This window comes from Mesoplodon bidens, assembly GCF_964165515.1.
Source record: "Mesoplodon bidens genome assembly, chromosome: 2".
In the NCBI taxonomy this organism is placed as follows: Eukaryota; Metazoa; Chordata; class Mammalia; order Artiodactyla; family Ziphiidae; genus Mesoplodon; species Mesoplodon bidens.
This window is the reverse complement of record NC_138177.1, coordinates 112,145,938-112,172,869: the sequence shown is the minus strand read 5'-3', so window position 1 is coordinate 112,172,869 and position 26,932 is coordinate 112,145,938. Positions and strand designations below refer to the sequence as shown.

Sequence of the window (26,932 nt, the reverse complement as noted above, 5' to 3'; positions counted from 1 at the left end):
CTAAAGCTTAATTCTCTTATTTTTAGGTAATTGTTAATAGTTGAAATTGGGATCAGCATTCAAACTAACATTCCTGTTTGTACTTGCATGGAACCTGTGGGCTGGAGAGAAATACAGTGCTTGGTAGATACTGTGTAGCCCACTGTTTTCTATCAGACTGTTCTTCATAGTTTTAATTGTTTCCCGAAAATACATATATTTGGGGGTGAGGTTTCTAGGATGTTTTAACATTTCCTTAAGCCTTTCAAGAAGGGTAGACATTTTTAAAACAAAGTGGTTTGCCAAGGACTTAAAGCAGAAGTTGCAAATTATTGATGCTAATCTTTGGTTCCCCTTTCCTTGGTACTTCTTTACCTCATTACATTGTACTGTAGTGCTCCACTCAGGAATTACCTCGGGCTCTCAAATTTTTCTCTTCCATCTTGTAATGGAATTCTTATATATCTAGTCTTTACTATCCTTACGTAAGGAGAGCCATCTGTTATGAAGTAAATAACTTCTAGGTGTAATGGTAATACCCCACAAAGTAGTTCATTAGAAAACAAAGTTGACCCTGTAAATACCTCATCAATAGAAACTAGTATTATTAGCAGCCTCCTCCTGACCTTAAAAGAACAAATTTGCCACTTAACTTTAATTCTCTAACAGTCTTGCAAATGTATGGCCTAAAGTTATGTGAGATGAGTTGCTGGAACAAACACTAAAAATTTTAACCCCTTAAAGATGATGGGAAAATTGTCATTTTGTTCTTAGATGTTCAAAACAAATTAATATTATACATAGTATATTTAATACCAGTAATTAATCCAAAAACTTTTATACTAAGTATTTTATTGTATGCTGCCACCAGTGTATATAAAATAATTACCCTTGTGAAACAGAAATTCATGAATATTCAGAGAGGTAGACTGACAAAAGTAGAAGTTTGTATAGTATGGCACATGTTATAGACACAGGCTTTTGTACAGGCTTCAGATTTAGCTTTCCTTTGAATATTCACCGGTTTATGAAAAGTGGTTTAAAAACCTGAAATGAAAAAACAAAAAAAAAACAGTAAATTAGGGTAAAGTATCATAAGAACAAGCTTTCTTTCCGAATAGCAGTACATCTTACATTACATTTAAGGCATTCATCTGAGTGTCAGCTTATAAAATGCTTTCAATTAAACTAAGCCTGTTTAAAAAAGAAAAAAAAAAAAAACAGACATCACAGGGTTTCTAGGGAAAAAAGTGAGAAACAGGATAGAAAATGCCTGTGGTGTAAAATGTAACTTTCTCTTAACCACTCTCAAGTATATATAACTTATGATTTATAACCAATCTCAAGTATATATAACTTAGGGTTTAGAAATAAACAGACTTAAAGTTTGACTTGCCAATATCATTGCCAGAATACACTCTGGATCCTAACGTTAAAAAAGGTTAATATAAAAATCTCTTAAGTTGAGGAAAATCTGAACACCTCTAGGAAATGAGCAATAGTATCAAGGAGAGCAAGATGCAATCCCTTCTATTTACCCACATAAGCCTATATACAAAGAGAAATGTGTACATGGATATTGACTATAGTAATAGTTTAACAGCAGAGGACTGGAAGTAGCCTAAATGCAACTCAATAAGGCAATGGATAAATAAACTAAGGTTCACACACATGACAGAATACTATACAGCAATTAAAATGACTAAACAATCTGTGGATTAACACATCTCAAAAGTAATGCAGTAATAGTTGTTCCTTAAAAATAATAGCTATGTTTTAAAACTATAAAACAATAAATATATATAAAAAGTAAAAACAGGGGCATTACAATTTCAGGATAAGTCATCTATATGGAAAGGTAGGAAAAGTATCTTTTATTTCTTGAAAGTTGGGAATTCCCTGGCAGTCCAGTGGTTAGGACGTGGCACTTTCACTGCCAAGGGCCAGGGTTCAATCCCTGATCTGGGAACTAAGATCCCACAAGCCACACAGTGCAACCAAAAAAAAAAAAAAAGTAAATAAACCATTTAATTCAGGAGAGTAGACACCTGGTTTTTTATACTTATTTAAAAATTTGTTACTTCATTACAAAAATGTTCAAGAAGCATAAACAAAATCAGTGGTGGAAAAAACAATGTTTAGCCTTAGTTAATCAGTGTAAATTACAAAAATGAGATAAGCAGAAGAAAGTAGCAAAGAATTTGAGATCTGTCTGGCAAGGGCTCAGCAAAAAAGTACTCTTAAGCTCCAGGTGGAATAGCAAAGTTTAATTTGGGAGTTTTCAAGGTTATTACATTTTAAATGTCATTCCTTATTGTTACTTCTGGGAATTTATCTTAAAGAAATGGGTAAAGTATACAATGGGTACCAAGATCTTCACCTCAGTGTATCCTCAAATTTGGAAACCTCAATATTCGATGAAGTATAATTTAAGTTATAGTACAACCACATTTACAAGGACTATTAAATGAGAGCACCAAATCCTAACCTCTAGACCACCAGGGAACTTACAAAGACTATTAAATGAAATAAGAAAATTCAAGTGTAGAAAAAAACTGTGCATACTATGATCACTATTTTTCAATGATTGTTTTTTCTCTTAAAAGGAAGTATCTGTTAACAGTGGTTATATCTAGGTATGTGGATCATGGTAACTTCTATTTTAATACCTTGTACTATCTGTTGCTAAATTATCTATGCTTTTAAAAAAATTATATAAATATATATATTTTTTTAAAAGCTATGAGTATAAAGACTTAAATACAGACTCTTTGCATCCATGCCACTCAGTGTGCCTAGAACAACCAACATCAGCATAACATCCCAGACCTACTTTCAAGTTTAAGAAGAAATGCTTTTGCATCCAAATATTCTTTTCCTAGCCAAAAGTGTTTCAAATCATAATATCCACAAAGCTAAGGGCTTATTACACTGCCAGAATTAACAGCCATTATTTTACTTTGAAATCTGGATTCTTATCCCAACCATATTTTAACCTTGAGCAACTCATTAAACACTTGTCTGCAGACTCCTATGAAATGAAACTATTAACAGGCAATTAAGAAGCCAGGCTTAACAGTATTTGAAATGAAAATAAACACTTTGTGAAGAGAATATAAGAGGAACCGTAAAAATATGAAATTTCCCAAAACTGCCATGAAGAATTAATACTGCCAGGAGCAAACGACTTTTAACCTGTTAAATATGAAGGGTGCTAGACTCTTAAAAAGAATTACTTCCCTTAAACTCAAAGGCGGGTTTTTTTTTTTTTTTCCTGTGTTTCGAAAATCTTAACCAATTCAACCAATCATTGTATTTACTGGAAACATGTACTTACAGAAACTTCCTGGACACTCCCAAGTCTACAAAGTTTAATTAGGGAGGGCACAACTATGTAACATGGTATTTTAGGAAGCAGCACTTGGAGGAGTCAGAATGTCTGTAGATGGTGTGTGCCATACACAGTCTTTTTTTTTTTCTGAAGCACTATTTAAGTTTGCTTCTCATAGGTCAATATGAATAAATGCTCTGACAAAAGTCCTATGGATTTATGAAGGGAGTACCCTTGGATTACATTTTCAGTTATCCACATCATGTTTTCTTGTCACATCTCTTTTGGATTAACTTATGTTTTTGCATACACTGACATTTGTTCTGTAAGTTACAAGTTAACATATAAAAGTATGCTTTAAACCAGCCCAAAATTTAGTTTCTTAATCCTCTGAAAACCAATCCACTGTCTGCCACCATGAACATATTTACTTCATTTCTCTCATTTTATCTTTACCTAACAACAATAAAATTAAAACCTGTTGTTCCCCATTCCAAACGCCAACACCGTGTCAGCTTATTCGGCTATCTCTTCAGTTTCTCTTGCATTCACAACTCCCAATTACTTTCTATGCTGTTCTATTAGATCATTAATCCAAATCAGTTGATAGTACTTCAAAAGCCACCACCATGAACACTGCAGATTTTTTTTAATGTTTAAATTTTTTTTTAATAATGTGCTGTTATTTACTGATTTATCCTCTTTTTTGTTTTTTGCCCGCACAGCATGTGGGATCTTAGTTTCCAGACCAGGGATCAAACTAGTGCCCCCTGCGTTGGAAGCACGGAGTCTTAACCACTGGACCAGCCAGGGTAGTCCAATGTCTAAATATTTGCTAGATACACAAAAATAAAACTAAACTAGTGTTTGGGGACACCAGAATACACCATTAGGCCAATGCTATAAAAGGTAACATGACTTGTCACAGCAGTGAAATTTTCTAGTAACTCCTATATCCTTTTTATGGTTATTAAATCCTCTACTTAACCCTCTACGGTAAAATAGAAACAACTAGTCTTTATGACTACTAAATCAGCAAATTTCATCAATCCTCACAAAACAAAGGCTGGAAACTCTAAGTGCCAAACAAAAGTGTATGGGATGGGGGCTTCCCTGGTGGCGCAGTGGTTGAGAGTCCGCCTGCCCATGCGAGGGACACGGGTTCGTGCCCCGGTCTGGGAAGATCCCACATGCCGCAGAGCGGCTGGGCCCCTGAGCCATGGCCTTTGAGCCTGCGCATCCAGAGCCTGTGCCCCGCAATGGGAGAGGCCACGACAGTGAGAGGCCCACATACCGCAAACAAACAAACAAAGTGTATGGGATGATTTTGCTCAACTTATAAGTGCTGCAAAGAAAGAAACTTGACTAGTTATCCCTACTGTGTGGGGCTTTGTTTTAATTTAAGGAAACTTACCTTGCAAAGATTCATTTTACTACAAAAAGGAACAGACTTTCTGAGGTCTGAAGGGATTTGTACTTGAAGATACTCCAGTCAGCAGGGGGTCATGTTGAGCATTCTGCAGACAGAATTGTTTCAAGTCTGCAGCTGCCTGGGAAACCTGTATATAACAAAGGGTGGGGGAAGTGGGTGGGAGGTGGTGACAATGTTTTAATGAAGTTTTTCTCAAATCTTCAAAAATACCTGCCAATAAACACTTAACTCAAAAAAGATATATACTAATGGAAGCTCAACAGTCATATACTGAGCTTTTACACTTAAAACACTGCATGTAAATAAGTATGAACAGTACAGTTCTGTTTATTTGTAAAGCATAGCACATCCTGCTAGTTTATTAATAAATAGGTTGTTCTAGTGCAACCTTGAGGGTACTCAACATCTTGTCTTTTATTAAAAGCAGTACACAGGATATTATAGGTTAAAAAGTGTTAAATGCTAGTAAACTATCACTCTGTCTTGAAAGCAGTATGGGAAATGGGAAAATGCTACTCTGAGTGAAGATCATGTTCAAAATCTGAACCATTCAGTTTATTATTTTGGTATATGTACCATCAGCTGTTTAATGTTACAAAACTGGACAGTGACAGTTTCTGCTCAGTGTCATGTGACTGAAAGGCTGATTAGCAAACTTCAGTTTATTTTAACAACTTTACCAAGCAGCCTGCCTTTAAGAAACTGTGTATGCCTTAAATGTGATTTAATAATTTTCATATATGTATGCAAAGCCATTTAAACAGGACTTAAGGAACTTCTGTGGCTTCATAGTTAAAATAACTTTATTATATCATGTATCACTTAAACATCTACTATTTGTATATATTCTGGTAAGGTGTGATACAGGACACCAAAACAATAAATTGAATAGTTCAGATATATAACATGAATGACTAAAGGATGCCTCAAATACATACAATATCCTAACTCTTGAATTGAGGTTTAAGAAGATGGAGAAGATAATCATTTATTTTATTGTTTTAACTTCCCTTAAGGAGGGTGAGAACAGGTGTCCAGTCTGGCTGGGTAATATTTAGCCTTTGAAAGGGAGCTTAGGGCATCACAAATGCTCTCTACAAAGAATTTCTGCACATGACAGCTGTACCCCAGACATTAACCTGATAAAAGGATCCATCACCATGAGATAAATCTAAACTCTTCTTGGAATCTAATTTATATGTTTGGCTTATATACCAATCCAGGGTAATGAGTTCCATAAATTTATTTAGCAACTGTGTGAGTAAACAGTTTATAAATATCTGGTACCAAGTACTATAACAAATGGGTACCCTGCTCCCCTAAAAGGTGTAGCTACAGTGGGGGAATGGTGGTATAATTTTTCACTGTCGTATAACATGGTTTCATTCATTCACATTAACCAGCAGTAAAGAATGTGTTAATTATCTGCCTAAAGTGTAGGTAGGCTCCAGCTTAACTCCCTTTCACAGACTTCTCATCACCTCTATGTGCCAAATATAATTTTAGGCACTGAGAATATGTAAGAACAGCCAGATCCCTGCTGTTATGGAGCTAACAGTTCAGATGAAAAGAGACAAGGTGCTCTGCAGAAAAAAGAGTGGTTTTTTTAGATCAGGACCTAAGAGAAAGTGTCTTTGAGAAGGTGACATTTAAATTGAGATCTCAGTGACAAGAGATCCAGCCAAGTGACCATCAGTGAGAAAATGATCAGTGAGAATTCCAATCAGTGGGGAAAATGGACACAAAGGCTTAAAACTCTAACAAGCTTCTAGCCCCTATGGCGCTGTAATAATCACCATCCAGGAGGCCGAAACCCTATAATCCTGGCATAATAATCAGCGCCCCCTTTCAAAAGTGCCCTGGGTTAAGTGTATGGTTACCCAACAGTGGGAGAGTCTGTCAAGCATTTGTGATAATTTCTATCAACTACTCAAACATAAAGGTTTAAAAAGTAAAGCTGTGGTAATTCAAAAGTAAAATATCACTACAAAAACATCTAGCATAGAGTCATGGGTAAAACAGAAGCACAAAATGAAATCGAACTAACCACATTTTGCAACATGTCTAATGAAAAGCTCATTTAAAGTCCCAAGGTGTGATGCCTCCTCTCCTTGCTACACACAGCCCTGGCATGAGACAAACTGAGATTTCTAAAACCAAATCACTTGTGGTGCCTTTAATGATTCCGACGAAAACCCTCCTAAGAATAGGAGGAAGGCATCATGCTGGGGAGTTATTGGAGGGGCTAGAGTTTTCATGGTAAAGCCCTCAGAGTACTTGAGCCTGAGGACTTCAACTCATTTTCTTTGGCGATTAGGGCTAAATACCCCCACTTAACACTTTCTGCTTTCAACCAGCATTTTTCCCCTCCCCCAATTTTTTTCTTTCCCGGGCCACTCCAATCTATGATAAAGACACGCCTGAATGATAAGATAGTGATTTCAAAGTTAAATCCAGCCAAGACTAACTATAAATCACTGGGATGAGGTAAGAATCTGGAGATTAGAGAAATGGATTCGAAACAGCAATGGAGTTTACGACACTTAAAGGACAGGAAGAGAGGAGAATCCCACCCCAAGACTGATGGCAATTTCCCTTCCCTCCCGAGATGACCACAACTGAGTAAACTAGGTCCCTGACATTTCTACTTAAGGAAATGGGTAAATAGGAGACCATCTTACTCCACAAAACATTTCAGGGGGAAGTAAAAACTAGCCTAATGAGTACAGAATCAAATCATCTTGGAAACTGGCTTTTTCTTTCAACAGAGTGCATGCTTTATACTCTTCTCTGTTTCTTTTTTAATTACAAGTGTTTCACACGTAAAATGACCTGCACCAGAAAAAAGCCAATCCACGCAGGATTTAAAAAATCAGGAAACTCGAAATAGCACTTGAACGTCAGGCTGTCATATCACCACACACAAAAGGCTTTTTCCCCAAAGTAAATACCCCAGGACAAGATCAATGCTAACCAGATGCCAAAATAAATAACACTGGTCAACCCTAATTACTTTTTCGGGTACGCGCGGACCGGTAGATATACCCAAAGTCACAACACAGCAAACGGTGCCAAACAGATACGAAATGCACGCTTTGTACGAGGTTGTACAGGGCACCAGTGGTAACCTTAGACATTGCGAACGTTTCCAAAACAGGCTTCTTGAACCTACAGTTAAAGTTATGCAAGAATTCGTTTTCAAGTGTGTGATCGGTGAATGAGAGGAGCTGGAAGTAAGACTCTACTACTAAAGGGAGTGGATTTGGGCAAGTTCTGAAATGCAAAGACAAAATACTTCTGAATCAAAAGTCGGATAAAACCCCGTCGGGTGACAAAAAACAGAGGAGCTGGTCGAGAGGGCCGGGAAGGGTGCGGACTGCGCGCGGAGGAACAGCTGTTAGCGAGCACGGCCGAGGAGTCACTACGGAGGGAGGGAGACGGGGAGGAGGACCGGAATGCGGAAAGCCGCTGTTCAAGCCAGGGCCAGCTCGCCTTGGAAAGTCTTGGGGCGGAAGGGCACACTAACCTGCCCCCCAAACCACAGCGCCGACCCGCGCCTCTACTTTTCTAAAGCTGGCCGCCGAGATCGCCGCCGCCGACGCCGAGAGCGCGTCCTCCCTAGGGGTGGCGAGAGCCGGACGCGAGCCTCGCCCGCCGCGCCAGCTCGCCTGCCGGATCCCCCCCCCGCCACCTACCCCGCCCTCCCCTCCCCCTCAGCCGCCCGCCCCCGCTCACCTTCACGCGGTTGAGCCCGGCCTCCAGCCGGAGTTGTTGAACCACTTTCTTCATAGCGGCGACGCTGGAGGAACCAGACATGGCGCACGCGAGAGCTGGGCAGATCGGCAATCCGTCGGTGGATCGGTGGTGGGTCCGCAGAGCCAGACGGCGGGACGGCGGAGCGGCGGGTCTGCGGAGCGGGGGGCGGGGCTCGGAACTTTGTCTCTAAGTTTCCGGTTCTTTGCCCCGTGGCTCCACCCGCGGCGCGCATGCGCGCCCTCCTCCGCCTTCTGTTTCAGCTCCTCACTCGGGCGAGAGCCCGAGCCTCAGGGGGGTGAGGGGAGAGCTGGGAGCGAGAAGGGGCGGAGCGGATGGTGGGCGCGCCAGCTGCGGGATGCTAACGCGACCAGACACCCATCCTCTCCGCTCTCCCTCTGTGGAGAGGACGATTTGGGAGAGGTAAGGAAAGAGCTTGTCGTTATCCTCCAAGACCCGAGGGGACCGGTGAGAGAAGTCAGATATTGAGGGACTTTGTAAAAGGCCTGGTGGCGGGGCGACGAGGCGGTTCCTGTTTTCCTGACGGAGTTGGCGGCAGAGGTTGAGGGAAGGGAAGGGGAGATCCTTACCGAGGCGTAAGAGCTAGAAATACGGGCTTGAGTCACTGGTACCCTGTCCCCTTAGAGACGCATCCCTAAGTGACCCGAGTTTGTCCAACGGGCGGCCCATCCGCAGCCCGCTTCCCCATCGTCGGACCCCAATAGGAGTAGATGCAAGGTTAGGGACCTCAACAGCAAAAAAAATTTGACTCTTCTCTCTAGTGCTTAGCTATAAACATGAATTACCTATGTATCTCAGCTGGCATCTCACTACTGGTTCAATCAGTCATTCTCTCTAGTCTTTATCTCTTTTTCTATTGTGGTTTACAAATAATTACAGCTTTCTCATAACATGGGCTTGCTTCATGGATATGATACTGCTTCATGACTTCCCTTTATACATTCATTTTGCTTCAGTCTCTACTAACTACATACTTGAATCTTGAGTTCTTCTCCCAATTCTAATTCCTAAGGGCTCATCTTTTCATGCCAGGCCACTTTGTCTCTGGCCAGCCAGGATTTGGTCTTTAGTATTGACACAGTCGGTAATCACAGAGGGAATTTTAGCTCAAAACACGGCTTGTTTGCTGTTCCTTTAGAAGGAATACTATAGGCGGGGCAGTTTAACTCAGGGTAATAGTAAAGCAGGTCTTGATTGCTCTATCTTGAGTTCACTTAATGAAAAATTTGTTCTCAGTTAGAATATCCAGTTTTTAATGCATCCAGAAAAATTGAAAGTTGTAGTCTCCCAGTTGGCATACTAGTTAATGAATGCCATTATGCTGTATTTAATATAGATTATTACCATTAATTCTTATCTAATAAAGAAGTTGAGTTGTGCTTTGTTAGGTTCATAATTGAGACTAATAGTAGTACAATGTCAGAAAGAGCCTTTGGATAGATACAGAAATAGAAATATCTTAATGTTTCCTTAAAGTACTAATGTATTTAAAATAGCGTTTGAGATGGTTAAAATGACAAATCACATTTTGTTTTAATTGTTGTAAAAAATTTATATAGGAAGTAATATGTGGAAATAATTTGATTTGAAAGATTGTGTGTCCCAGAATATAATCTTTTAATTTTGATACCATTAGAACAATTAGTGGAGTCTGATAGGATTTCATAGAGATATAATCAGTACTAGATCACAGACATTTTAAGTTCTGTCAGATTTAAATCACTATCTTAACATAAAGCAAAGCTTTGGAATCTTTTTTTTTTAAGAGAAAGAAGGTTTATTCAGGGAAATCTTTTTTTTTTAAGAGAAAGAAGGTTTATTCAGGGAGATAAACACTCCGTAGACAGTGTGGGCCATCTCAGAAGGTGAAAGGCACCAGGGTATGGGGCTTGTCAGTTTTTATAGGGGTGGGTAATTTCATAGGCTAATGAGTGGGAGGAGTATTCTAGCTGTTTTGGGGGAGGGGTGAGGATTTCCAGGAATTGGGCCATGGCCCACTTTTTGAGCTTTATGGTCAGCCTAGGAACTGTCATGGTGCCTGTGGGTGTGTCATTTAGCTTGCTGATGTGTTACACTGGAAGTCAACTCATCCACCATCTTGGACCTATTTGGTTCTAATGAGTTTATGTCGTGTCCTCCAGTTATGTCATTCTTTTTAAACGTTGTGCCCTGCCCCCTTCCTGTCTCATTCCCCGCTCAGAGATTTTACTCCCATAATCTTATGGGAAGCAGATGGGTGATGGTCTGTCTTCTGTAGCTGCTTCAGGGCTGAGTAGGGGCGTCAACCCTGCCTGTCAGGGAGTAAAAAATCTCTGGATGCCTGATCTAGAGACCTCAGGGGGCAGGACAGCTTCTTGTTTTGAGTTGGTATGGACTGGAATCCTTGCATAGTCATCTTATGTGGGACTATTGTAACTACTTCTGTAGCCTTCCTGTAAATCTTCTTTTTTTGAATTTTTGAATTTTATTCTATTTATTTTTTCATACAGCAGGTTCTTATTAGTCATCCATTTTATGCACATCAGCGTATACATGTCAATCCCAATCTCCCAATTCATCACAACCCCCACCCCCTGCCGCTTTCCCCCCTTGGTGTCCATACGTTTGTTCTCTACATCTGTGTCTCAATTTCTGCCCTGCAAACTGGTTCCTCTGTACCATTTTTCTAGGTTCCACATATATGCGTTAATATACAGTATTTGTTTTTCTCTTTCTGACTTACTTCACTCTGTATGACAGTCTCTATAGATTCATCCACGTCTCTACAAATGACCCAATCTTCTTTTTTGCGGTACGCAGGCCTCTCACTGTTGTGGCCTCTCCCGTTGCGGAGCACAGGCTCCGGACGTGCAGGCTCAGCGGCCATGGCTCACGGGCCCAGCTGCTCCGCGGCATGTGGGATCTTCCCGGACCGGGGCACGAACCCGTGTCCTCTGCATTGGCAGGCGGACTCTCAACCACTGCGCCACCAGGGAAGCCTGACCCAATCTTCTTGAAGAGGAAGTACTTTTGTAACAGCGTCAGAGTACAAGGATAACTGTCTATAAATGACAAGACTTAAAAGGCATTGTTAAACATCTGATTACAGTGTAATCCATAAAGAAGTGACAGACAACATTTTAATATGACAACTAGAACTATAGCATTATACCAGGACATATCCAAATTCCAGAAACTATATAATTTTTAGAATGTCGATGTTAATAACATTCATCTATACAGTATATCTTAAGTAGGTTAATCGTTCATGTGATAATGCTCTCTATGTAATTTAACATACCAAATAATACTGGTTAAATATTTCTCTCTGAGATGCCTCAGGGGCCCTCCAAAACATCCCAAAGTTAGCTGAAAGTCAAAAGAACTTTGATTAAAATTTGATATTTGGGAAGTTTCTCAAAAAGTTTCAACACTTGATGAAATAAGGTCATTGGTCACTGTGAGACAATACTTATTTGTTAACCAAAGTTACAAGAGATCTCAAAAGCAAATACAGATCACTTAAAGGCAAAGAAACTCACACAATATGTTATCAGAAACGGCATACCAGGGACTTCCCTGGTGGCACAGTGGTTAAGAATCCGTCTGCCAATGCAGGGGACACAAGTTTGAGCCCTGGTTCGGGAAGATCCCACATGCCGCGGATCAACTAAGCTCATGCACCACAACTACTGAGCCTGCTAAGCTCATGCGCCACAACTACTGAGCCTGCGCTCTAGAGCCCACGAGCCACAACTACTGAGTCCATACACTGCAACTACTAAAGCCCGTGCACCCACAGCCCGTGCTCCGCAACAAGAGAAGCCACCGCAATGAGAAGCCTGCGCACTGCAACAAAGACTAGCCCCCGCTCTCTGCAACTAGAGAAAGCCCGCGCGCAGCAAGGAAGACCCAGTGCAGCCAAAAATAAATACATAAAATAAATAAATTTATTTAAAAAAAAAACAGTATTCCAAGAAAACCTTGTTCTTGGGACTTCCCTGGTGGCTCAGTTGTTGAGAATCCGCCTGCCAACGCAGGGGACATGGGTCCAATTCCCTGGTCTGGGAAGATCCCACATGCCGCGGAGCAACTAAGCCACAACTACTGAGCCCGTGTGCCTAGAGCCCATGCTCCGCAGCTAGAGAAGCCCGTGCACCACAACAAAAAGTAGCCGCGGCTCAATGCAACTAGAGAAAGCCCACGTGCAGCAATGAAGACCCAATGCAACCCAAAATAAATAAATAAATAAATAAAATTGTTTTAAAAAGGAAAACCTTGTTCTCTTAACGGAAAGAGAAACCAAATCCAAGTCTTACCTTAGCTTACTCCCAACAAAATCCATTTACCCACCTAAATTCAATCCAATCTTAGAAAATCCTGATCATGCATAACTCTTCAGTATTTTTTCATCCTCACGCCTTTTTTAAAAAATTTATTTTATTTATTTTTGCTGTGTTGGGTCTTCGTTTCTGTGCCAGGGCTTTCTCTAGTTGTGGCAAAGGGGGGCCGCTCTTCATCGCAGTGTGCGGGCCTCTAACTATCGCGGCCTCTCTTGTTGTGGAGCACAGGCTCCAGACGCGCAGGCTCAGTAGTTGTGGCTCACTGGCCTAGTTGCTCCGTGGCATGTGGGGTCCTCCCAGACCAGGGCTGGAACCCGTGTCCCCTGCATTAGCAGGCAGATTCTCAACCACTGCGCCACCAGGGAAGCCCCCTCATGCCTTCTTTTACTGAAGACACATATCTAACTTTGCTTTAAAAAATTTCCACATTGGATTACTTTTCTTACTGACAAATTTGCAATAGATATAATAAAGTCTAGTAAACCTAAGTACAACAGAAATATTGTACAATATTATACTTAACACTGATGACTCTAAAGACGTGTCCATATTAATGAAGCCAACAAGCTTAAGCCACCTTCAATACCAGATATCAGTTTAGCACTGAATATTTTCCAGTACTACTGGGGCTACTCTTTGTTGCAGTGCGCGGGCTTCTCATTGCGGTGGCTTTTCTTGTTGCAGAGCACGGGCTCTAGGTGCGCGGGCTTCAGTAGTTGCGGCGCGTGGGCTCTAGAGCGCAGGCTCAGTAGTTGTGGCGCACGGGCTTAGTTGCTCCTCGGCGTGTGGTATCTTCCCAGACCAGGGCTCAAACTTGTGTTCCCTGCATTGGCAGACGGATTCATAACCACTGCCCCACCAGGTGAGATTCATTCTGGCCAGATTATTTTCTATTTCTGAGTATATAAGCGCTAATTTCCTTTAAGTCAGTGAAATAGAGCTCTTTTACTAATTACTTTTCGGCAATACCATACATCTACGACACACATAGATACGTACGAACACACAAACAAACACAGAGGCCTTATTGTTCCCATTCCACAATTTCAGCCATGAGCCAGGTACAGCAATGTAAAACCCATCAGTCTGCAAAAGAGGTTGGATTAAAATTGGGTTTCTGGCAGATGTAACAAATCAAGCTCACTTGTCTAGATGGCTAAACCCTTGTTAATAATATTTATGGAAAAGATGCTTAAGGTTTTTATTTGTCCTTGACAAGTTCTAATTTACCCCCTTTTTCAAAATCTGCATTTTAAGACGATGGCGGAGATTAGGGTTCCTGGAGAAAACCAGGTCAGATATTTGCATCTCAAAGGCACAGGCAAATTCCTCCTAGGATGACTCTGTTTCCCCTTTAATACTTACAAGTCTCTTAAGATAAATAGGGAAGCTTTGGGGAGTGATAAAAGGATTGGTGGGCTTTGGATTATTTTTGGAGCCATACCTCTGATCCTGTAGAAACCAGATTTGTAAAACAAGGATAGTTTTGGGGTTTTTTTTTCTTTTTTTAAATAATTGGGTGGCTACCTCAATGATACTGAAGGACTGATACACCTATTAACCTATGTTGGAATGTTTTACTTTCCTCATTTAGCTTAGGGGAGAACGCCTCCCCCAAAATTTCTGTCAGGTATGGTTAGCTTAGACCAGTGGCTTCCCATTTTGGTATGCTATTTACAACACTTTTGGGGATCCTCCCTAGGTTTTAGAAAATTTTTAATTATAGCCCTCAGTCAGGCCTTTGAGGGAGGAGGCTTGCCTACAGCCTCATGTGATCTCATTTTTTAAAGGTAGCCAGACAATTTTCTTTTTTTTCTCCATTCCATTCCTATCCTGCAGGCACCCTCAGCTTGAATTTTAAGTTTTGTCAGATTTAAATCACTATCTTAATATAAAGCAAAGCTTTGGAATCTTGAAAAAACTTCTCTACTATTGGTATTATAGTATATCCCTAAGGATTGTGTCACTTTGATAATTCTTTTTTAGAGTAATAATTCTGCTACCTTATTTTTTAACCTTTATTATATATTTATATACTTTAAATTTTATTGTGTATTCTTGTAAACTGTCATACATTTTCTGAGGGAAAACACAAGAAATAATACACAAACATAGGTACATAAACCTGATATACTTAAAGACTGATATCTTCATCTGGAATAATTGTTCACATTTATTATTATTGAGTATCCAAGGCCAGGAAGAAATGTAAAGGGTAAAACAATTTTCATCATTCTACAGCCTTTTGTATAAGTTTGGTCTTTCTACTTCCAAAAGTATATTTCTACTTTGTGTAAAATACTATATATATTTAACCTTAATTTTTGACCAAGAGAAAATGAATTGTTTAGAATAGTAAAAAATGTTCTAGTCACAAGTCTATTATAATTTACCACTTTACTTAGTTGTATGGGATATATGTTCATTTCATTGCAGTTACCAGCCCTACTTGCTATAGTATATCTTTTTGAATTATTATAATGAGATTGTATACTTATCAAGCTTTCATTTTGAGTCTAAAGCCTTTTGTGTTTTTCTGTTTATTTTTTGAATGAATCAAAGACCAGAAATGAGTGGAATACTATCTTAAACAAGCCAAAAATCTGTTATAACCTTTTTTAAATACTACTTCAATGAAGAAAGATCAAAAAAACCCTACAAAATTCCAACTGACAATTACCCCATTCAAACTTTGGTGAATACGTCCCTCAGTCCAAGTCGACCTTCCTCATCAGAGGTAAGAAAATCTTTTTTACACTAAAATATAAGAAAAACCTGCTTATCATTGGTTTTGAAAAGTTTTGATAAAGCAAAACTATGGATTATATAAAGTATTAGATACCAACTCCACTGTGAACCCAACTTTGTGTATCCCAGTACTTGATTACAGTTCTTGTATCTCTAAGGAGCCCAATTATACTGGGACCTCCAATGCATTGATCCTATCACCTTTTTTTGTTTGTTTGTTTGTTTATTCCTTTTCTCAGGATGCCTTCCATGGCTGGCTTAAATATCACGGAGCACTCTTTTTTTTTTTTGAATTTTTGAATTTTATTTTATTTTTTTATACAGCAGGTTCTTATTAGTTATCTATTTTATACATATTAGTGTATACATGTCAATCCCAATCTCCCAGTTCATCCCACCCCCACTCCCACCCCCTGCCACTTTCCCCCCTTGGTGTCCATACGTTTGTTCTCTACATCTTTGTCTCTATTTCTGCCCTGCAAACTCACGGAGCATTCTTGATCACTCTCTTGCACATACTTTTAACTCCTTGCCCTCTCTCATTTCATTGTACTCCTTGACAAAACAAAAACCCTGCTTAATTTTCTTCACCTGTTCTTCACATATACCTACAGTGGAGCATGGCTGGAGAAAAATATACCAGTATAGGACTATTCTCATTTTAAATTAATGACCATGAATCTCAAGTGGAACTTTTTGCTAGTAGGCAATAAGACTGTCTCCCACTCACTCGTTCACTCTTCCACTATTCTAGATATCTATTTCATACCTTCTCAAACCCCCAATACCTTCTTCTCATTTTCACTTTAAATCAACGCCAGTCAAAGCTTTCACTCTACTATTCCACCAAAACTGCTCTGTTAAATTCACCTTTACATTACTAAATCTATTGCTTAATTCTTATTCCACATATGCTTGATCTGTGTGTGCACAGTAGTTGACACTGTTGATCACTCTGTCTTCCTTGACATAATTCCTTCACTTGGCTTTTAGCATACACATTATCTTGGTTTTCCTTCTACATTCCTTGTTATTCATTTTCAGTCTTCTTTTTTGTGTCTTTTTCTTGATCTCTTGATACTGGTGAATTTCATGGGTCAGCTCTTTGTTCTCTTCTCTGTTTGCACTCATTGTGATCTCATCCAGTCTAGGAGCTTTAAATACCAACTTTATGCTAAGTATTCTCAAATTTATATCCCCATCCCAGCCCTCTTTCCCAAACTCCAGATTGATATTTTCAGCTGCCTACTTGAAATCTCTGCTTGGATAACCAATAGACAGCTGAAACTCAGTATGTCTGAAACTGAACTACAGTTCTCCCCCCAGCCCAAACCCGTACTAACCATGACCTTACCCATCTCAGTTGATGGCAAATCCATCCTTTCGATATCTAAGGCCAAACACATCACACCTTACTCAAACTTCACTTCTTGGACTCTAGCTTCAAGTTATATACAAAATCTGACCACTTCCCATCACCTATATTGCTAGCATGTTAGTCTGAGCCACTATCACCTCACACTTTAATTATTCAAATAACTCTATAACAGGTTCCATTTTCTTGTCCCTTATAGTCTGTTCTATTATCCCTTTAATAATTATTAAATATACAGATATTTGGAAGTAGAGCATTATGTATGCCCAAATGTGAAGTAATATGTAATACAGGGTATTATGAAGTGTTCTTACCCCAGTTGATTAACACGTGTCAATTGAGGGCTATAAAGTCAACTGTTTACAAGAGAGAGAAGGATTGGAGAAATAAGTTAAATGACACCTTAGGAGTTAATAAGGTAAATTCAGAATGCAGAACAGCCTGTTAAACAATTGGTCCAGTCTCTTTAAAAAGTGCCATGAAGAGAAAAAAAAGTAAGTCTGGAAAACTCTTCCAAATTAAGCTTTTTAAAAGTTGTGACAAAGGGGAGAAGGAGAGAGGGAAGGACAAATTAGGAGTACGGGATTAATAGATACACACTAGTATACATAAGATAAATAAGCAACAAGGATTACTGTATAGCACAGGGAATTATATTCAATGTCTTATAATAGCCTATAATGGAATATAATCGGAAAAAAAATAACTGAATCACTTTGCTGTATACCTGAAACTAACACAAATTGTAAATCAACTATACTTCAATTAAAAAAAAGACCTAACAACCAAATGCAATATGTTATCCTTGATTGAATTCTAGATTGAAAAAACATTCTGAGAACAGTTGGACAGTTGGCAAAATTTGTATATGGACTAGATATTAGTTGACATTAAGGAATTGTTAATTTTCTTAGATTTGTATCCGGACTATTCCACTTAAAACTGAAAACTACTCCCTCTTTTATCTTCCTGATTTCCTTGCTCTGCTCTATTTATTCTCTTTTCCCAGTACTGCCCACTTTCTGATTTGCTATATCACTTACCAGTGTTTTATATTTAATGTTTATTGTCTGTGTCCCTCACAGGACTGAGAATAGTCTGAGGAAAATGAGTCACTTGCCTTTGGTGCAAAACTTAAGCAGGCACCAAAAACTTAAGTAATTAAGATAAATATTTTAATAAAAGATTTTTAAAATGAAAAATTAATGCAAAAACCTGTGACAAACAAGATATCAGCATTTTAAATAGAAACAGGATCTAATAATGCTATGCCTAGCCATTTTGGAGCCTGAGGCAAAAGGCAAAATATGTGCCCGTCTGTATACCTTTTAATGTATTTTTATTATTTATTTATTGTAAAATAGTTATTTTATTTTTACTTATTTAAAAAAAATTTTTAATCAAAGTATAGTTAATTTACAATATCATGTAAGTTTCAGGTATACAGCACAGCGATTCAGAGAGATATATATATATGAATATAGATATATATATATTCTTTTTCAGATTCTTTTCTCTTATAGGTTATTGCATAATATTGACTATAGTTCCCTGTCCTGTTTAATGTATTTTTAAAATAATAGTTTTAATAAGAATATTATTGATGGATTTACTTCCATTAAAGCCAGGATAAAGTTGGGTTTTGATATAAATAGAATGTTTAACCTTAAAATGATGTTGTGAGTTTTAATACAGGCTTTCAGAATTTTCAATATTTTTTCAACTATGTTGTTCTGGAAAAGTTAACCATTAAGAAATGTATTTTTTTAAAAAAACATGTATATAGCCTGTGCTCCGCAACGGGAGAGGCCACAACAGTGAGAGGCCCACCCACGTCCCGCAAAAAAAAAAAAAAAAAAAAAAAAAGATGTTAAGAGCCATAGTCATTTCCCATAAAAATTACTAATACTAATATAAGGTCATATTTACTTAAAATTTAAAAAATTTTTCTCATTTAATATCATAGAGTATAATCATTTCAATGCTTTGACTTTTAATATACATGAATAGCAAACTTTCATTAGACTAAAAGATAAGCCTTTATTTGCTGTAATTGTTCTGTTGTAGTAATCTAAATATTCTTCTCAATAGATGAATTCTAATTGAGGTCATAAAACACTAATAGGAAAAAAAGATAGTACATATAAGCACAGACAAGCTAAGCTTACAGACATGCCCTATGTGAAAACAACCATTCCTTTCCCCATCACTGGTCAGGAATAGGTCCTTCCTTGAATTCTGGGAAACAGAAATATTCCCCAAGCCCTAGTATTCACACTTTAGCAGGTGCTGAGAACTAGCACTCATCACAGCTGTGTTAGGGGGACAATATGTAAAGGATAAGGATTCCACAAGATAACACCAATGAAACTGTATAGGTAGAGGTCAGGGAGAAGGAAAGGTTGGTAATAAGAAAACTGATCTTGGCAATCTGGTATCCTTACTGCAAGCCACAAAACAAGCATTGTATGTCAGTATGTTAAGGAACTCTAGAACCACAGCTATGACATTGTTTCCAAGGGAAAATGTGCTCCAAGTGCCAAGTAGCCAACCTAACAAATTTTTGGCTCTTCATTTTGTTTTTTTTGTGTTTGTTCAGAAGGATACATGTATTCCATGTTTATTTCAAGTATGTTTATTAAACTTAAAATTCTAGAGGACATCAGTTGATTTTTTTCACTTTAAAAATATTTTAACTGATTTTATTCTCAATTTATTCAGTTGGTGGAACTTCATGTTTTTTATGTCCCTGAAGGATCTTGGAACTATCAGTTAAATACCATTTCAATAGAAGTTGTTAACTAATTTTAGCTGGATTTATAAGGCAAATATTTTGTAGTCATGTTACAATGTGCCTGAAAAAGCAATCTTTTTTTTTTTTTTTCTGCAGAGAAAAATGCTTTCTGGAAATTCAAAAATTCTAAGTGAAAAATATCTTATTCATATGATGGATCCAGTCCCTGACTTAATGAATACTATAAATAGGTAGTGCTATATAACAGTTAAAAAGTACTATAGGAACAGATGTCACTTAGCCATAGTACTGCCACCTAGAAAACAGAGTATAACCTGTGTATTACTATGGCTATACCCAAAGAGAATTAAGAGAGAAATTATCTGAAATTAGAAACCTGTTGAAGAGCTGTGAATAGCGATTAAACCAGTATATCTACCATGACTGTTTCACTGAACTATTTAAAAATAGAAACAGAATACACACACACACACACACACGTGTGTGTGTATATATATGTATATATATATATATATATATATATACATTTTTTTTTCACATTCACAGAAACACACATGATACTGTGTGATCTAACTGCCTGTTGTTATTTTTCTTGAGGACACCTCAATCTTCCTAATTTTCCCCATCATTTTCTTCAAGCACACTAACCTCCTTTCTGTTCTGGAACACATTAGACATGATCCTACCTCAGAACCCTTGTACTTCCTGTTTATTTTGTCTAAAATGCTTTTTTTGCCTTTACATATGCTATCTCATCTCCTTCACGTCTTTGCTCCAATATTACTTTTTTGTGTATATCTTCTCTGATCAGTGTATTTTAAATTGCGGGTACTCTCCCTTCCCTGCTTTATGTTTCTCTATAGTACTTAGCAGTGTCTTATGAATTAAATTTTTTCTTACTTATTTTGTTAATTTTTCACTCCCACCATTAGATTGTACGGTCTGTAAGGGCAAAGATATTTGTTTTGTTGATTGCCTTATCCCCAGCCCTTAGAACAATGTCTGACACAAAGAGGGGCTCAATATATATTTGTTAATTGAATGAATTAATTATATAATATTCCCATAAGATCATAGAAAAATAAGAACTCATAACAAGAGCATAAGTGATGGCTTTAAATTTTAGAGGTTGAGGAATGACGTATCCCCAGTGAGCAAAGATGTGGAATCTGACAACATTTGATCATCAAAGAAAATTTTAAGCACTAGCTAATCCTGTCAAACTTCCAAAATATCTGTGGCTAAATCCTCCTTTAATATATGTATAAAATTATGTAAATTTTATTGCCAAGTCTTATTTTAACAAAAAATATGAAGGTAGATGAGAAAAGTAGACAAGCATTTTCCTTTTTAGTACAAAAAGGACTTTTATAAACTGTTCATTTGTATAATTTTAAAACAATGATTTTATTGATTAAATGACTTTTAGTCATTTATTTAAAAAAATATTTACAGGCTTCAGGCCTACAAAGTACCAGGCAATGTAGAAACACAATATATTAAGTTATATATGATACATAAAATTAGTCTTAGTTCACAATAAGTGACTAAAGTTATTAAATCTTTAGTACAGCTGAAATATATTTCATTTTACATTATAAGGCAATGTCATGATATTTCAGAGTATCTCCTCACCTTACTTTACAAGCGCTGAGGGAGCAACTTGGTGAGTTCCTTGGTGAAGATCCTGTTGCAGAAAAATTTTTATTTCTGAAATGCATTGGAAATAATCTAGCTGTAGGAAGTTTTCTTAATTTTTTTCCTTTTGATTAAAGAAAAGCATACCTTAACAAATTTTATTTCTTAAATGCTTATCAACTCAACTCTTTAACATACTGTGCAATATGTGATCTCAATCATAATGAAATGGAAATATCATTAAGCACACAGGTCATCAAAGAAAAGATGGTCCTTTCTGGCATATTATGGGGCACTAAAATATGGGAGTATTTTTTTGTGTGAATTTCCTTGGGAAGAAAAGAAAGACTAATTTTAAATGTGATCATGTATTTTTAAATTTAAATAATAGCGTTTAAAAACTTTTTAAACAAGTACTTAGGTTGTGGAAAAAAATGGATTCTCATTGAGGTCACAACTAGCCTTATTTGATATGAAATGATATGACTCCAACATACTGTATTTGAGGGGGTGGGAACCAGCTATTCTCTATTGAATACTCCTATTTGTAGCTTGAGTGGCAGGATTCTCTAAATAGAGAGTTTTCCAAGCTGAAATTCTCAATCCAGCAAACCATTAGATCTCAAAGATTCTGGTTTTTCATATTTATATAAGGTTTATTTCTTTAATCAAGATTTTCCATATTTAAACCCTTTAAAATGCAGTATGTTCCTATTCTATGCTAGTTAACATATCATTATTAGGTATTTGCTTATGCGATTATTTGTTTAACATAACTCTGCCATTGGACTGTAGCTCCCTGTGAGCAGGGACTTTATGTTATTCACTACTGTATTTACAACCAGTGCCTAACAAGGTGTTTAGCACTTAGAGACATTTAAATGTTTATTGAAAAAATTAAATAATGAATGACAATGGGAAAAAAAAATTTCCCCCCAAAGTAGAACTATAAAGGAACTTGCTATGTGGAATTCTTGGGCTCAGTAGGTAGATTTAAAGTTTTTGTCGTTAGAGTTCTGTTTAGTATAGCAGAATATTAATTTACTGATCATTAAGTTAGTTTTCCTTAATCAGGGAAGGAAAGGAACAACCCTCATAACTTTTTGTTCTTTTTCATGATAAGTAAACTTGCAAAATACCAATCACAGAATTCCAGATTGGAAGGGACCTAATGGCAATTTAAGCCAACTTCTAAAATGCTTCTAATATCAATATTTTATTATAATATTTTCAACAAATATTTATTGATGTTTTTCTGTATACAAAATGAGAAAAAAGAATTGACTAGGGATCCTGCTCTTAAAGAATATTCAGTATAGTGGTGAAGATAAAATACATAAATAATTAAAATAGCATATTCTGTATATTTAGAAGAAAAAGAGACTGCTTCCAGCAGGACAAGAAGGGAGATGGAGAACTTTAAGGAAAAACTGATCATCAGTTTAGATTTTGACAGATAAATGTTTGATCTTGCAAAGATGTTGGGTGGGAGAAGCTTTCTGAGCAGAGAAAATAGAATGAGCACAGAAGTCGCAAAGGAGGCAACTCTAGGGAAAAGTGAGTGGTTCGGTTTTTACTAGAGCATTGACTGTGTGAAAGGGAATAGTAGACAACAAGTTGTAAAAGTTGTTTATTGAAGGTCTTGAATGCCAGATTAATGAATTTGGATTTTTTTTTTTTTCTGAAGCTTTGGAGTTTTTGAGCAAAAGATGACATGATGAGAGCCTTAAGAAACTAGAGACAGGAATTGTAACCAGGAGACTTTTGCAGTGGTTTGGCAAGAGATAAGGAGAGTCTCAGGAACAGGCTGCCTCTCAGATTTCATCTACTACTATTTTCTCCTTGGTTCTACACTTTAGCCACAAAAATCTTCCTTTGGTCCTCACATACAGCAAACTCATTTCTATTTTATCATCTTTGTACTTGCCTGGAAATCACTTCCCCCGATTTTCAAATAGCTTGCTTCTTGTTTTCATAATTCAGTTCTCAGCCCAATTACTATCTTTCAAAAATGGCCTTCTCTGACCACCTAGTTTTCAGATATTCTTTCTCTGAATTCCTCTCTATTACATCACTCTGTTTTATTTTCATAAATCATATATCACTATCTTTTTTTTTTTTTTTTTTTTTGCTTTTTTTTGTGGTATGCGGGCCTCTCACTGTTGTGGCCTCTCCCGTTGCGGAGCACAGGCTCCGGACGCGCAGGCTCAGCAGCCATGGCTCACGGTCCCAGCCGCTCCGCGGCATGTGGGATCTTCCCAAACCGGGGCATGAACCCGTGTCCCCTGCATCGGAGACGGACTCTCAACCACTGCACCACCAGGGAAGACCACATATCACTATCTTAAATCACATTTATTTAACATCTGCTCTCCCAAGTAGAATATAAGCTACATGAGAGCAGGGACTTTGCACTGTTTACAGTTGTATCCCCACCATGTAGAACACTACCTGACACATAGTATACCTCAATATTTGTTGAAAGAATGAATGAATAACAAATTACCTCTATGGGCTGAATATTTAGGAAATAAAGTTTACAAAGTTGGATTCTAGAACCAGATTATGTGGTTTTGAATCCCAACTTGAAAACTTCCTATTTATAAAATCTTGGGCAAGATGCTTAACCTCTCTTTGCCTCATTCTTGTCTGTGAACTACGGACAATATGTGTGCCTATCACATGGAATTGTGAGGATTAACTGAGCTTTATATGTAAAGCATTTAGAATAATGCCTGGCACATAGTAAGTCCATGCAAGTGATAGCCATAATTATTATTATTAAATGACATAGAATTTCTATTATGTTTAGTACAGTGAATAGAAATAGGATTATATTCTACATTTTCTAGAATATAGCCTTAGTTACTAGCTTTTTAACTGGATTTTTATGTCACAGAAGTATGCCGTCTGCAAAAAAGTGAGGGTAAAAGTAATTGAAAAACGTTACATAAGCTTTAATTATCTCCTCATTTATTTCCAGGTGAAGGCAAAGCAAGAATCAGAACTGAAACTCAAATCATTTGCTCCTCCATATGTATGTAATGTGACATTTTAAACTTATACTAATTTTTTAACTTATTTTTTAAAGTATAAACTAATTTTTTTAAATTTCCTGTATGTTTTAGGCTCTTCAATCAGAATTATATTTGCTTCCTATAATGGATCATTTAGGAAATATTTATTCAGCATCATCAGCAGTTTCTTTAGATGTGCAGCAGACTAATAATGGTGTTGCTGAGGCTGATGGAATAATACACAGACCACTTAGTGTAACTTTGTCAAAGGAAGAACCTGGAACAGATCCCAGTTGTTTAGAAAACACTTTGAAAAAGCTTCTTAACAAGGATCAGGAAGAAGGTGATTTCAACTGGAATGGGAAAGACAAAGAGGTTGTTATAGTACATTTTAACAGTCAGGTCTGGGCAAATTCTGGGCAAATCTAGCCTTACGAATATAGGCAGTATAAAAGGAAAGCTACAATTCAATATGGGGATTTTAAAAAATAGTTTCACCAGTTGGGAGGAAAAAAAGACAATTTAAGTATTGTTCGAAAATAAAAATAAAATCAGGGCTTCCCTAGTGGCGCAGTGGTTAAGAATCCGCCTGCCAATGCAGGGGACACAGGTTCAAGCCCTGTTCTGGGAAGATCCCACATGCCGCGGAGCAACCAAGCCCATGCGCCACAACTACTGACCCTGTGCTCTAGAGCCTGCAAAAATAAATAAATAAAATTTAAAAATCAAGTAAAGTCAAAATACTTACAGCACTTAAATAAAGTCTACCACCTTTTATAATAGTTTCAGATAAACTTAAGGCTAAAGGAGAGAAGAAGTTATTGTTTCATAAAATCTTGGTATTATTATAGTTCAGAAGTATCTTAACCAGGAAAACAGTATCAAACTAAAGCAAAACAACTTTAATGTTGGGAGACATTTGTATTTCAAAGACTTTAAATTTTTTTATATGGTTACACCCACCAATTTACTGATAATTCAGTTCTTGAAAAGTGGTAGGTAATTAAAGAAATCAAAATTAAACTTATAAACATATAAATAAAGCTGGAACTACACTCTAAGAATCGATTGAAAAAAAGTTAGCTGAATTTTTTTACCTTACTGCATACAGCAAATAAATTGTGATGGAAAAGCAAATATACTAAACATTTATGAATTAAGTGAATTCTCCCCCAAAATAATGACAACATTCATTACAGATGCAAACTACACTTATTCTTAACCAGTTGCATTTTTCTTCATCTTCAATTATAAATTATTACATTCTAAGTTTATACTATACCTAGTGATATTCCAAACCTACCCCTTCTTTAACCTTATGTATATTTAATACGCTCAGTGAGAGTCTTTACCTCCTTCTTTATCTAGGTATGTCCCTGCAATGTTAAATATGGCTTTCTAGTCATGGTATCAATTAGAGATTAAATGAAAAAACACCTGGGAAAAAATTCAGAGTAGAATCCCACTAGTCCTGAAAAGTACAAGATGAGGTAGCTAATGAAGTAGGCAGTTACCCTACATAAAGTTGTGAGTAGTATCATATTTTATACCCGGGGCTACTGGCCAAGTCCTTGAACTATGCTATTGATACTTGCACAAAACCCCCCAAAATATTTGGTTGAGAGTATTTAATCCTATGAATTTTGTGTAAGTGTAATTTTTAAATAGTATTAATTTCTTGGTGCTTCACACCAAAAAAAAGTATAATTTAAGTGAGAGCCTAGTGTATGCTCATTTTTAAAAGTTCTAGAATGATCAATGAGTATTAAGAAGAAAGTAAGGATTAACAATAATTCCACCATCCAGAGATAGCTGTTAGTATCTGTTAGTATTTTGGTGTATATTTTTCCAATTTTTTTCAGTTCTTGCTCATATAACTATTTTTTAATTTTTTAAAAATGGGGACACAGGGCTTCCCTGGTGGCGCAGTGGTTGAGAGTCCACCTGCCGATGCAGGGGACACAGGTTCGTGCCCCGGTCCGGGAAGATCCCACATGCCGTGGAGCAGCTGGGTCCGTGAGCCATGGCCGCTGAGCCTGCGCTCCGCAACGGGAGAGGCCACAACAGTGAGAGGCCCGTGTACCGCAAAAAAAAAAAAAAAATGGGGACACATACAAACTCTTTTAAATCCTCTTATTTTGGAATATATCATAAACATTTCATACCAATAAATATAGATCTACATCATTATAGAATTCCCTGTGGTATATTTGTTTATATAACCTTGTATTAATGTTCTTGCTATTATGAATAGTGCTGCAGCAACATTTTTCTAAATACAGCTTCATGCATTTATCCTGTTATTTTTTTTAGAAGTTTAGTGGCTGTTTCTAATGTAATGTGTTTGTTTGTTTGTTATTCTTATATTCATTGGTTTTATTTTTTAAATTCCACATATAAATGACAACATACAGTATTTGTCTTTCTCTGACTGGCATATTTCACTACGCTTCTTATAAGAACTTTCCAACCTTGTGTGGCTCTTTCTGGTCACATCCTCCTCCTTCCCCAATAGAGATAACTACCACTTTGATTCGCTGAGATAATTATTTTCTTACTTT

At 37.3% G+C, this 26,932-nt stretch overlaps 3 protein-coding genes across 3 annotated transcripts in view; 2 read left to right on the top strand and 1 right to left on the bottom strand.

Moving 5' to 3' along the window:
- Positions 1-814: 814 nt before the first annotated feature.
- Positions 815-8,682, bottom strand: GNG5 (G protein subunit gamma 5). Its single transcript, XM_081255543.1, has 3 exons — positions 8,478-8,682; positions 4,725-4,869; positions 815-1,026 (listed from the first exon to the last, which is right to left on the bottom strand). The coding sequence occupies exons 1-2, from the start codon at positions 8,556-8,558 to the stop codon at positions 4,744-4,746; spliced, it is 207 nt and encodes a 68-aa protein (XP_081111669.1). The 5' UTR covers positions 8,559-8,682; the 3' UTR covers positions 815-1,026; positions 4,725-4,743.
- A 138-nt stretch (positions 8,683-8,820) lies between these two features.
- LOC308628522 (dolichyl-diphosphooligosaccharide--protein glycosyltransferase subunit TMEM258-like) overlaps positions 8,821-26,932 on the top strand; it is a 51,471-nt gene continuing 33,359 nt past the window's right edge. The window contains exon 1 of the mRNA XM_081255530.1: positions 8,821-8,918. The gene's annotated coding sequence lies outside the window, so the exon portion shown is untranslated. The remainder of the gene's footprint in view (positions 8,919-26,932) is intronic.
- On the top strand, positions 8,854-25,280 carry SPATA1 (spermatogenesis associated 1; the record flags this gene model as incomplete). The annotated part of the gene is given in 8 exon segments (XM_081258957.1): positions 8,854-8,918; positions 9,141-9,233; positions 15,434-15,575; positions 19,683-19,760; positions 19,762-19,796; positions 21,339-21,453; positions 24,338-24,391; positions 24,483-25,280. Coding segments are annotated over 8 exon segments (900 nt in total). The 3' UTR covers positions 24,801-25,280.

What these genes read in the sequence shown, in the direction of transcription:
- GNG5 (XM_081255543.1), bottom strand. Translation starts at nt 8,558, where the DNA reads ATGTCTGGTTCCTCCAGCGTCGCCGCTATGAAGAAAGTGGTTCAACAA. An exon ending in CCGGGCTCAACCGCGTGAAG is followed by an intron (nt 4,870 to 8,477) that starts GTGAGCGGGGGC and finishes TGTTATATACAG; the next exon opens with GTTTCCCAGGCAGCTGCAGA.